The 13,500-nt window shown below is 39.4% G+C and overlaps 1 protein-coding gene across 1 annotated transcript in view; it reads left to right on the forward strand.

Annotated features, from left to right (window-relative positions):
- The first annotated feature begins 500 nt into the window (after positions 1-500).
- Positions 501-13,500, forward strand: part of PPP2R2A (protein phosphatase 2 regulatory subunit Balpha) — an 84,422-nt gene continuing 71,422 nt past the window's right edge. Inside the window, exons 1-2 of the mRNA XM_082843284.1 lie at positions 501-743; positions 2,591-2,665. Of these exons, the coding sequence (XP_082699410.1) occupies positions 737-743; positions 2,591-2,665 (82 nt within the window). The 5' untranslated portion in view covers positions 501-736. The remainder of the gene's footprint in view (positions 744-2,590; positions 2,666-13,500) is intronic.

The following is a 13,500-nucleotide window of genomic DNA, read 5'->3' on the forward strand; positions in this document are numbered from 1 at the left end:
TGGCCGCGGGGCTGCCCCGCAGTGTCATTATTTCAAGTAGCAATACAGTACGGGTATTCTCTGCAAAGACTCAAGACCCCACCAATCTCTACGAGCGACCACGTTAACTGGACCACTGAGCCGGCCCCAGAGTCCAGGCACTGGCGCGACGGTGTGGGCGCGGATGTGCAGCAGGACCTCGGACTGGGACTGGCAGGGCGGGCAGAGGGGGAACCGCCTGAGACAGGGAGCGCGCGGGCCAGGCCGGAGGGGACGCAGCAGGCGGGGCGAGGCGGGAAGGGGCGGGGCGAGGCGGGAAGGGGCGGGGCCAGGAGCCCGCCGGGCCGCTCCCCGCCCCTCCCCCTCCGCTCCTCGCTCCAGCCCTCGCCCCGCCCCGCCCCTCCGGCCCAGGCCTGCGGCTCCGCCCTCCTGGTGACGTCACTGGCCAGGCCAGCCGGCGCCATTTTGAAAGTGGAGTCGCCTGCCCTGCCGCTGCCGCCGCCGCCGTCGCTGTCGTAGCCGCCGCCGCCGCCGCTGGAGAAAGAGCAAGAGTGGGGAAGACCAAGAGTGAAATCCACCATCCCGCCGGCTGGTTTGCCAGCCCCTCCTTCCTTCTCCCCCGACCCCCGCCCCCTCCCCCCACAGGTGCCATCCGCCGCCATCCGCCGTCTCTACCCCCCCATCCCCAGGTGAGGGGGGTGAGTTCAGGAAGCGGAGACCCCGAGGAACCCAGCAGGGTCACCATTTGCAGCGCAACATGGCAGGTAAAGGAGAAATCACCCTCTCCACTGACAAGGCACCGCTTCCTTCCTCCTCCCTCCATCACCCCCTAGCGACTGCTTGCGCCTCTCGGAGAGCCACGGGGCACCCCTGGGATTTCAGGGAATTGGTCGAGTGGGCTGGGGTGGGGGTGGGGCGGGTTCTGGAGAGGCGAGTGGTCGCAGTGGTATCGAAATGGCTTTGAACTGGAGGGCTGGAGCCTGGGCATGGGTGGGGGTGGGGTGTGTGCCGGCGAGCTGAGGGGTAAGGCGTGGGTGGGGCGGGGTAGGGGCGAGTGCCGATTCGTCCCTGCGCTTGGGAACCCGGTGGAACCTCCGCCCCCGCCCCCCCAGGGGGCTTTTCTGCGGCTCTTCCTTCCTTTAGTTCCTATGTTTCTCTCTGCTGCAAGCCTTTTTGGGTGTTCCTACAAATATATTTTGCACTGAGAAGGAAGAGTGCTTTATAAGTTGAAATACAATGGGGACATAACGTGTATTTCTTTCCACTGTGGGTACGTATATTTTTGAGACTGTAAGCCTGAATTTTTTTTTTTTGTCTGGAACCATCTCCCTTTCGTTTTTTTTTTTACCCTTTAGGTCCAAAGAGTGCAAGGCCTCTAATACAGCGAGTTGCGTGAAAAATGTAATTTTAACTTTCCGTTTTGCATGTTAGCTTTTGTGCAGATGTCCTTTTCCCAAAAGGGTTTCATGGAGTTAGTTAAAATAGTTGTGGAGCTCAGAGATATAAATAGCCAAGAGGAGAGAGATTTAGGTAAAAGCTTGGGGCGGAGGGGGGGAGATGCAGAGAGAAAACCAGGTTGGAATATTTAGCAAGGAATGGAGGTGAAGGAAGAGAAAGGTAATTGCTTCGAGGATTATTTTTGTATATTTTGGTGTTGCTGAATATCTTCCTTCATCTAGTAGAATCAGTCCTAGATCTAGATTCAGTTTCTTTCTCCATAGATCCAGGACATTGCCCCCTCCCTGCTTGGCAGTGAAATGGAAACATTCAGGGACTAAACCAGTTTTCCGTGCTTTTATCAATATTTAGATAGATAATTAAACCTGTAAAAAAGTTAACATATTGGATTGACTTAGGGTTTGCTATGCATAAGTTGCTTTTTGGCCTTGTTGAATGATTAAGTGAAATTAAAATTGTTCTGCACAAGATGATGACAAATGAGCGAAATTAATTCTTTGCCAGGTCCTTTGGATTCTGACGGATTAGGTCAAGGGAGGCAAACCAAGCTTCCTTTTGGCAATCTCTTCACCAACATTCAATTCAGTTTCTTTTCCTCTCTGGAGCCAGTGATTTGCTGGTAATGAACTGCAAAGAAATGGGTGGTGATGTTGTGTTTGCTGTATGTGCGCTGTGGTGATAGGGTTCATATGAATCATCGCTCCTCACCCAGGCAGTAATGTTCCTGAAGTTTTCTCTTCGTTCCGTGTTTTATGGTAGCTTAACCTTATTACCTCTCCTGCCGCCTTTTGTAGCCTTAAAGGAAAACTCTTTAACTTTCGGTATTTACTTTTTTCTGGTAGGTCTTGCTTGAAGTAAGGCTTTTACTGTGTTTGAGGGGAAGGGAAAATGGAAGGGAACTTTTGAACTGATGTACAGTGGTAACGATAGTACATGGCCTTTAAATATTTCAGACCTGGAATCTCTCTCTCTTTTTTAATGCAGTACCAACTATTGGGGACTAACCTTTTTCCAAATTAGTGCTCTGGGGTGGTGGTTGTATGTGTGGGCAGTACCAGGCTGTTAGTATCATGCCAACTATGGATGCCATCTCTGTTTATGAGAGTAAACATGAGTAGGACTCAGTTTTAATTGGTATGTTTTCTTTTTCCAGGAGCTGGAGGAGGGAATGATATTCAGTGGTGTTTTTCTCAGGTGAAAGGAGCAGTAGATGATGATGTAGCAGAAGGTAAGAAAGCATTTAATAATGCAGAATTTGGATATAGAATCTTTCCAAAATCTCTGTTGCTGAAGGATTTCCTTTCAGCTGAGTCTGTTCTAGTTTAAGAACATTTTATGTTTGTTGTCCAAGCAGGGAAAGAACAGTTTTAAAAGTCACCTTTCTGGAAGATAATCTTAAATCTTTTATTACTTATGCCGTGTTTTATTATTATTTTTTTCTGAATAAAATAAGGAGCACTAGATGATGATATATATAAAACCGTCACAAGAAAAATCTAAGGTCCATGCGGTAAAGGTGTCCTTGCTGTGTAAATTTCACGTACAAATAAATGGTGGTGCATTTTCATGGTTGTACACTGCTTTTAGATAATTTAGTTGAACTAGGTGCCATCAATATTTAGCTCAGAAATATTCTTGATAGCATCTTCCATTTTGAGGGGAGATTTTTAGTTTTTTTGGACTTGCCTACTATGAGAGTGTGGTGTTGATTGGCATATTCTGTGAAGAAATGCTGGCTCAAATGATGCATTTAATTGTCTTATAAAGATTAACTTAGGTGGATAAGAAAATAACGGTGTTATAGATATATAGCATGTCTTCTGGAGAGCTTATTGTTGTGTATTTTGAAGCTGGATTTGATCAGTGGAAGAGCTTTAGTTTTCCCCCAGATTTGTTTATTAGTGTATTTCAAAATTCTAGTTTTGAAACTCTAGGATTTTACATTCATTTGAGATGGTCTTAGATGGAGGAAGTCTTGAGATGGAGGAGACATTATATTCAATAAAGTAGTTTTATTATTTCATTGTTCAGAAATATTAAAGTTTGAATTTTAATAGTATTGTGTGTTTGAATTACAGTAGGAATTTTCTAATACTCAGATAATTAAAATATGTACTTTTAATTTTCAAAAATTTGTCTAGTGAAAATTTATAAATTATCTGTCTCTAGATTGTGTTGTCCTCATAATAAGATCCTATTTCTGACTTACGGTCAGTGTACTGTTTGTTTTGAGGGTTTTTCCAAGGCCACGGTAGGATGATGGCCTTGTGTTGAGCCAGTTGAATGCTTGGATTTGCTTGTGTCAGTGTTACTCGTTTTTGTTTTTTTTTTTAATTTTAAAATTTATTTATATTTTAAAAATTTTGGCTGCGTTGGGTCTTCGTTGCTGCGCACGGGTTTTCTCTAGTTGCGGCGAGCGGGGGCTACTCTTCGTTGCGGTGCGCAGGCTTCTCATTGCGGTGACTTCTCTTGTTGTGGAGCACGGGCTCTAGGCCCGCAGGCTTCAGTAGTTGTGGCACGCGGGCTCAGTAGTTGTGACTCGCAGGCTGTAGAGCGCAGGCTCAGTAGTTGTAGCGCACGGGCATAGTTGCCCCGCGGCATGTGGGGTCTTGCCGGACCAGGGCTCGAACCCGTGTCTCCTACATTGGCAGGCTGATTCTTCACCATTGTGCCACCAGGGAAGTCCTCAGTGTCATTCTTAATTAAGTACCTGATCAGTTTGCTGAATTGTGTGGGGAGCCAACTGGCATACATTGTACTTCTGATACAGAGCACTCTCACATTTCTTTCTATTGAATCCTCATCTGTTTTTCAGATGAGAAACTGGAAGCTTAAAGCAGTTAAGAGACTCACTGATGGTCATACAAATAGTGTAAATCAGGGTCTTCTGATGAAGCCTGTGGTGTTTGGCTTGTTCAGAGAAATAAATCCTAAGTTGAAGGGAGGAGTCATGTGTTACTCATTTTGTAATTCCATTACCTATTGAACAGTAGGCACTCAGATATTGGATCATTAGTTCTGTGCTGTTGTGTAATACTCGCCAAGTTATGAAAGTGCTGTATACTTGAAAAACATTCCTTTGCTGATGTCCATTTATTCCCTTTATCAAAGATCTTCTAGGGGCCTCCTAAATGCTGAGCACTAGGGCTCCAAGGTGTCTAGAATACAAACCCTGTGCGTAGTTCACTGTTAAACAGGCAAAGACCACATGCATTTGATTTAATCAGAAGAAATTGATGATTCCAAACTTAACTGAACCAAATGATAGTTTGTGACATGTATGATGGATCAGTGGTAACTTTCTTCTGCTAATATTTAGTAACTGCATTTTGCAACTGATTCATTAAATAATTTTCATCTGTGGTTGTTAAATATTACTTTTAACATACAGTGCATTCCTAGTATCTTATCCTGAAGCTTGGTATGTATATTTTAATAGAAACATGATTTATTCTAGTACCTATGTCTATAGAAATGCAATAAGTATAAAAAGCACCCAATTTTCAAATTATGCAGCTTTAATTTGGGTTTTTTGCATACTGTAGTTTGCACATCATAGTCTATTATGTTTATTTTACTAAGAGAAGGTTTACTTTTCTGAAATAAAGTAAGATTAATACATTTCCCCCTTGGTTTAGATTATAATCTCTAAATGGGTTACATCTGGCTCAACCTTTAGTTTAGCTTGCCTGTTTTCTGTTAACAGTACATCCTAAGTTCTTTTTCATCAAAGGCACCAAATTGTCTTTCCCCTCCTACATGTATTCAGCTGTCATGGCATACCCTTTTTACTTCTGTAATGCTTTAATCTTCTTTCCATACCCACTTTTACCTTGGTTAAGGTTCTCAGTATCTCTCATCAGGATTGCTCTAACTTCCTAAATGATTCCCTGCTTCTTGTCATGTTTTGCTTCTAAGTTAATCTTAAATGCCGTCCCAGTTTTATTTTCCTCAGAAATCTTTAGTGGTCACTGTATCCACAGGCTTATGAATTACATTCAGATATTTTAGTATAGAATGTGAGACTTCTCACTGGTATGGCCCCTGCTTCTCTAAGTTTATTTGCTAGTGTGGTTTACGATCCAGCTAAATGGATACAGTTCTTCACACAAGTCCTGTACACTCTTACTTTGGGGACTTCGTGATTTTTTTTTTTTTTTTTTTTTTTGCTGTTCCTACCTTGGAAGGCCTGATACTCCTGCCACAGTTCTCTTATCAGAATCATACTTATCCTACAGGTCATGCCTGTAACCCTTTTACTCATCTCCCTTTTTTGGGAGTATTTTAAGAATCTACCTTCATAGCACTTTGTATTTATAATATTAGTACCCCAAACCTCTACTGTTGTACTGTAAGCTGTATGTGGGACATTCTATAGATAAACTGCTATGCTTAAGAGAAAGCCTGGAACACAGTAGGTATCCAGTATTTATTGAATGGAGGAAGAAAATTTACTATAATGAGGTTATGAAGGGGGATAAGTATGGGTGAAAGGTAGCATGACTGAGACATACTTTTGGCAATCATGAGTTTATTTACTTGGCAGCTTTGTAAGTGGACTGATGGTATATAGCCGTGTAGTAGAAAGAAGCGAGGAGACCTTGGGTTTCTATCCTAGCGACAGACTAGTATATGTCACTTCTGGTAAGTACTCCTCTGAGTTCCAGTATGCTTAGCCTTAAGAAAACAGAACTGGAGTAGGTGATTTCGGTTGTTCTTGTACTCTTAATCTTGTTAACTCTCAAAGATGTCTTAGAAAAGAGACAGCCCCACATTATTATTACTGGTAAGTTAAATTGTTTGAGATGTTAGACTTTCTGGGGGCCTTAATTTAAAAATAAGACAGTGGACTTAGTTACTCAAGGCTCAGAATTTTTCCTTAAATAACATTACAGAACTAAGACAGAATTTTGACATTTGATCAGATACTCTCATTGTCTTTTGGCCCATGTAAGCCCTTCAGGACAGTTACAGCCTGTGTTGGGGTACTTATTCTATGCACACACGGCTCTTCAGGCACTTTAAGTAGTTTACCTTTGATGTAACTAATTGTTTGGGAGAAGGATGAGGCACTAAAATCATTCTCATGTAGTTTTTATTTTAACCTTCATAGTTAACAGTAATAACATTTTATCGTATCCTGTACTTTTAGTTTTTCCTTTATTGATAGCTATTCTCCCATGAGAAGGTAGGTCAGAGCACAAAGTCCATGGTTTGAATCCTGCCCAGTCACCTACTAGCTGTGTGATCTTGGGCAAGTTAACTCAACCTCTTTGTGCCTGTTTTCCCCCTCTGTAAAATGAGGATGACAGTAAAACTTGTCTTAGGATTTTGTTTTGATGATTAAATGAGTTAATATTCCTAAAACAGAAACCCAGCACATAATAAGGGTTTAGCTATTGTTATTACTTGAATATTTATGATGAGTAAGGGAGAGTAGGAGAATGAGGAAACTGGGCAATTGTCTTTAAAGGCTATTAAAAACTTCTCATCAGCCAAAGTGAGGAAAATGGTATGTGTATGTTTTATACATATTCTTTGATTCCACAGATAATAAAGTTCAAAAACATTTAGAATTAAACCATAGATTTAGAGACACATATGAAGCTGGTAAAACTCTATAAAGAATAGCTACAAAGTAATTAACTGTAAAAGCCAGGATAGTGGTTATCGTTAAGCAGTGATAGGCAGTTGTGATTGCCAGGGGTTCTGGGAAGGCTCATGGGGTGGCAAATTGACCTGGATGGTGGTTGTACAAATGTTTGTAATAACTGATTAACCTGAAGATTGTTGTTTTGATTTTGATTTTCTGTATTTGTTAGACTTCACAATGAAAAAGGTTTTTAAAAAATCCCATACTGTACTAAAGGGTTTAGAATGAAAAATGGCAATCCCTTCCACACTCACTCCCTAATCCTCCTTAGCCCTTCTCCTAAAGGCAATTATGTTGAACCCTTCTTCTAGCTGTTTCCCTTGGGCTTAATTACATTTTTTGTGAATAAAATTATATTTCTATTTCTTTCAATTTTAGACATTTTCAATTGACTTCCTTCCATGGTAGATGAAGATTAAGCTGTTGACGTTTTTGTGCGTTTGCCCCAGCGTTACATCACATGTTGTGGTTAAATTAGAAGTCAGTGCTTACATTGTTACGAGGATGCAGATGTTCTCTACTGAGCTGTACTACACTGTAGTGTTGCTCATTTCTTGTGCAGCCCTTCATTTTCCCTGAAGCTAATAATTGCCTGTTTTTTAATTTGCCTAGTTCTTTTTGAATTTTTTAAAAAACTTCATTATGGAGATTTTGAACATTACAGGAAGAAGATGGAATAGTATAATGAACTCCCATCACCCAACATCAACATGTGGCCAGTGCTGTCCCATTTATAACTTGGCATGACTTGACTCCTTCCCAGTTCTTTGTTATTTACTAGTAGAGATATTATTGGTTTTGTTTTTAAAATCTAGATTCAACAAACTAGAAAACCAAGTTCATCATTTTAATGTGAAACAGTAAGGAATTTTTCCTCATGATTTTCTGCAGTAGCAATTCTGATAATTTGTTAATTTGTTCAAATTTTACTTGTGAAAATAAAATTATTAAAAATTCAAATACACTTGGATAATCTGAAGTGTGTAATTTTGGGTGAAAGATAAGGAAAAATTAACCAATATTGGTTATTTTAATTATTTTAATGCAAATTTTCACTATTTAATATTAAGTATTAAATAATAAATTTTTATTATTTTCATTAATTAATGTAAGTATAATTTTCCTCATCTCCATATTTGACATTCTTAAACTTTCTTTTATAGGATATTATTTTAGGGTATGATTTTATTACAAGAAGTCAGTGAAACTTGGATCCAGATGTATTGCATCTTTTTCAACACTGCTTCCTGTTTATTTTTGGACTTAGACTTGTGGACTGGTTCTTGGAAAAAAAACTTTGATTGGGAGAGTCTAAATACTCCCCGAATAAGGACATAAATAAAATTTGAGAAGCAAATAATCTTTGGGGTATCACACAAAATTTGAGGGTTTTAAATCCATTCAGTATGTTTTATGCTACAATATAAATAGATTTTAAGATCATTTGTGTTCTGTGTTTCTTAGAGTAGTATGCATGTTCGATTTAGGCACTAGGGTCAATTTGTAGAAGAAAATAGTAGAACCCCATGTTTTGCAAATTTCAGAATATTGGCACATCAGCTGTATTCCAAAACGTAATGACTCATAGCAAAGGTATTAGTTAACATTCTTACCTTGTTTCACATGTCACACATCTTTCTCTCAGCACTAGCATTACTGCTGACAGAAGTCTGGTACTAATGCAGTATCATCACTTAAAGTAGTGTAACTTCGCCCATTAAATAACATGAATGATCATATTTATCTAGTATTAGGCAGTATCCTTGTTTTCTTTTAAGATGCTAAAAATTTTTTCTTACCCCTTTATTGGTAAAAAAAAAAAAATTACAAGAGATAATGGCATTTTGTCTCAGGTTACTAAAATAAACCAAAAATTACACTTAGATGTTTTTTAATACTCTCTTTTAGTGAACTATATTTTAAAATTTTTGAAGATTGTGGAATAAGCAGAATGATGAGAGACTGAAGGAAAGAATTAATTTTATTAAATCAGTAAAAAGATTACCGTATATTACGTATTTATACATCTATATTTGCCTAGTTGAGTTGCAGAAAGAAAGGTAAACTTTATTTTAAGCTTCTTATGCTGTTAAATAGGAAAATTAAAGGGTTGGAGATAGATGTTTTAGCTAATATTCTCAATTACAGTCTCTTTTCCCTTCTCTTAGGTGATAATGGAAATTAAAATTGAGTAATCAAAGGTCTGCAAGTTGCTTCCTTAGTAGAAGGAAAGAGAAGTAAAGTCTGGTAATATATAAATTAGATTTCTCAATTATGTGCCAGGTACTGTTTTAGGTGCTTTATTGATATTGTTATTAATCTTTGAAATAAATAGATGCTGTTGTTTTTCCATAGAGACAGGAAACTCGGCTAGGAAGGCTAGTTTACTAACTGTATCCTTGAGCAGGTGGTAGAGCTGGGATTCTTACCTCAAACCTTTAAATTTCCCTAATGTAATTTTATTTACTTAAAAACTTGAGCTGCTTCTTTTAGTTTAGGTGAAGGTGTTTGAGGTTGTTGGAATGTGACTTGTTTAGAGTTTATTTGTAATGCCAAGCAGATTATTGTTGTTTTGAAGTAATTAAATCCAACTTGGAGATTTACTGAATCTTCTGCTAATGGAATTCTTAAGCTAGGACATTCGATAAGGGGTTTTTGAACCTTCTGATGTTGTATGTAAAGTTGTAATGTGTGTGCTTGTACGTAGGTGCATTTTTCTGGTCACAGGGGGTCTGTAACCACTGTCAAAACAGTGATCATTTATTCCATTTTGACGTGTGGTCTGGCAACCCCTCAACTGTGTCAGAACGTCTCTGAAGTTGAAACTATTTTCATGATAATATTTGCCTTTTTCACTGTGTTGACATTTGCACCAATGGTACAAAAGCAAGGGTTGGTAAATCTGCAGGCAACTTAGCATGTATCAAGGCCTTGGCACCAAATGGTACCAGTAGTCATGGTAATCTTCATTGCCATGTACCAGCAGTTTTAAAATGCCAGTTTTACGTAATGTCTTTGATGAAACAGTAAAAAGTAATTTTGTCAAGTCTCTGCTATTGAAAGTCTTGACTCTTGAGTACATGTGTGTTAAACATTCTGTTTGACAGAATGGAAAGTACACTTATACCATTCTGTTATAGACCAGACAGAGTACAGTGGTTGAAGGAAAAGTATGGGTGCAATTGTTTGTTTCAAGCTGAAGTAGTTGCTCTTTTCATGGAACATTATTTTTACTAGAAGGAGCTACTGACAAACTACTCAGACTTGTATATTTGGCAGACATTTTCTCAAATGAACGGTGAATCTGTTACCTCAGTGGACAGTATTTGTTGCCCATGATAAAATCTGAGCTTTCAAGCAAAACTCAAAGTTTTGGAAAATGTGTATCTCCTGAGCTTGATAACTTCTGAATACTTACAGATATTTCAGATGAGATCAGTAGTAATATTAATGATTGTGATTTTTAATACTGTGTAATGAAATGTGTCAACGTTTGGAAAATCTGCATAACTTAATGGCCAATGCTTGTGATGCTAAAAGGTTATGCATAAGTAAAAGCGCAAGATAGAGCATTGGATTCTAATATAACAGACAACTGGTATGGTTTCAGACTCCACAAACCTTTAAGAAACTATCACGTGTTGAGTTTTGCTGTAGTATCAAAGAGTTATCCATAGTACCTGAAAAGCCTATTAAACTATTCCTCCCAGGACTTCCCTGGTGGTCCAGTGGTAAAGAATCTGCCTTACAATGCCGGGGACACAGGTTGATCCCTGGTCAGGGAACTAAGATCCCACATGCCTCGGGGCAACTAAGCCCTTGCGCCAGAACTACTGAGCTAGAGAGCCTCAACTAGAGCCTATGTGCTGCAAACTACAGAGCCCATGCGCCCTGGTGCCTGTGCGCCACAACTAGAGAAGAGAAAACCCGCACGCCACAACTATAGAGAAGGCTGTGTGCTGCAACGGAAGATCCCACATGCTGCAACTAAGCCCCGACACAGCCAAAAATAAATAAAATTTAATAAATAAAGCTTAAAAAAAAAAGTCAACATCTATTTAAAAAAAAAAAGGAAACTATTCCTCCCTTCCCAACTACATACCTAAGACTGGATTTCTTCATATATTTAACCTACACAACATAGTGTAGTATGTTGGATGCAGAAGCAATTAAGAGAACCTCAGCATCTTCTGTTAAGTCAGACATTAAAAAGATTTGCAGCAATGTAAAACAATGCCGTTCTTCTCACTGATTTTTTTTGGGGGGGGCAATAGTCTTTTTTTCTTTTTATAACTTTTTTGTTAATGTGTAGGGCTTTTTATTACATTCTTATTTTTTGGCTGCTTTGGGTCTTCGTTGCTGCACGTGGGCTTTTCTCTAGTTGTGGCGAGTGGGGGCTACTCTTCGTTGTGGTGCATGGGCTTCTCACTGCAGTGGCTTCTCTTGTTGTGGAGCATGGGCTCTAGGCATGCGGGCTTCAGTAGTTGCCACACGTGGGCTCTAGGGCGCCCAGGCTTCAGTAGTTGTGGCGCATGGGCTTAGTTGCTCTGGGGCATGTGGGATCCTCCCGAACCAGGGATCGAACCCGTGTCCCCTGCATTGGCAGGCAGCTTCTCAACCACTGTGCCACCAGGGAAGTCCCCGCTTATTACATTTTTAAATAAGTAGGTATTTGAAAATTTAAAATATCTTTGAGGTCTTCAGATTTTAATAGTATAAGGAAATCCTGCCATCCAGAAATACCTCACAACTGTGGGCTTAGTCTGTTAATTTCATTGTTCTATTGCTTTAAAAGAATCTCATGGGGGCTTCCCTGGTGGCGCAGTGGTTGGGAGTCTGCCTGCCAACGCAGGGGACGCAGGTTCGTGCCCCGGTCCGGGAAGATCCCACATGCAGCGGAGCGGCTGGGTCCGTGAGCCATGGCCGCTGAGCCTGAGCGTCCGGAGCCTGTGCTCCGCAACGGGAGAGGTCACAGCAGTGAGAGGCCCGCGTACCGCAAACAAAAAAAAATCATGAACTGTAAGTGATCAGAAAGAATCATAAAGTGCTGCTTTTGTGCATGTGTATTTAAAGCTTTCCTATGACTTCAGATTGTTTCAGCCTACTTACTCCCTTGCTGTTCTTTAGGTACCAAATTAAATCTGCCTTCAGTGTTTCAGGGCTTTTCCCACTATCTCTGCTGAGGTCCAGCTATCATTAATACTTAATGTAGGAATACTAAATTCCTTAAAGCCTAGTCTAGTGCCATTTCTGGGTTGGCTGCCTGGTCATTAGAAATGAGTTGGTGCCCTTGACATTGTGTTTTATTTTGAACCCGACATGTAGTGGTTTGATGTGTTACTTTTTTCTTGTAAGAAAGTCACAGAATTGGCATGGTAACTATTTTCAACTCTTAACCACTAAAGGGAGGAAAGGAGAAGGAACAGTGTTTTTCTTTAAATTCTACTTTAAAATGCAGCATAATTCTATATTTAAATAGTTGCTGAGTTTCCCATTTGAAGAATGCAGTATCAACTATTTATTGCTTAGTATTTTCAGGGTTTTTTTGTGGCTACTTTTCTACCCTTTTAAAAAAATTGTCGAAGTATGTAGGACTTTTAAAACTAGCTTTACCAATTTTCCATCCATGTTTAAACATTTAAACATTTTTAAATAAACATTGAGTTTATTTTAAAAATAGCTAACTTTTTATTAATATGGACATTTTTAGTTAATGTTAGCTGTAGCTGATTAAAATGTCATCTAGATCTTTGCCTGTGGCATATGTGGAATTCCTAGCAATTCATTATTGAGTGCTTCTGTGTGCCACTATACCAAGGGTCAGGCTCTTGTAATTTTAGTTTCTGTAGGTTGACTTTCTCTCTGAATGTTCAGATATCAACTGGAATTTTCTTTTCTGAAGTCCTTGAGTGATCTCTTTTATCCAGTTCAAGGGGGTTCATGGAACAATGACCCTGTTTAAGAACCTCTGCTTTAATCTAAAAATTTGTCTGTGATTATATGCCTATATGGTTAAGTTGGAGGAGTCAAGGATATTTTATATGGTAACGATAGTTTTTAGACTATTAAAAGGGTATTCTTTCTTAGGAATCTTGTTAGTACTTACTGTTACTGATATAATATTAGAGGGATGAATCTTCTAACTGGACCTGACAGCTTTAGTGTATTCCCATCTTGATTTTTTTTTTTTAATTAAAAAACTGCTGTCTCCTTAACCATGGGTAAAAATATTACAGAGTATATTGGATTTTTATCTGATTGCTTGTTTATACTTCATTCAGAAGGAATCTAAATTCTTCTTCAGTAGTCTGTATTAAGAGAGAAACCGAAGTTGGTAAAAGGGATTGGTGGGAACATTTTTAAAATTATTTGAAAATCTGGAACAATGTTACTTTTTAGAACTTGCCATT

This window comes from Leucopleurus acutus, assembly GCF_964270905.1.
Source record: "Leucopleurus acutus genome assembly, chromosome: 7".
Taxonomy (NCBI): Eukaryota; Metazoa; Chordata; class Mammalia; order Artiodactyla; family Delphinidae; genus Leucopleurus; species Leucopleurus acutus.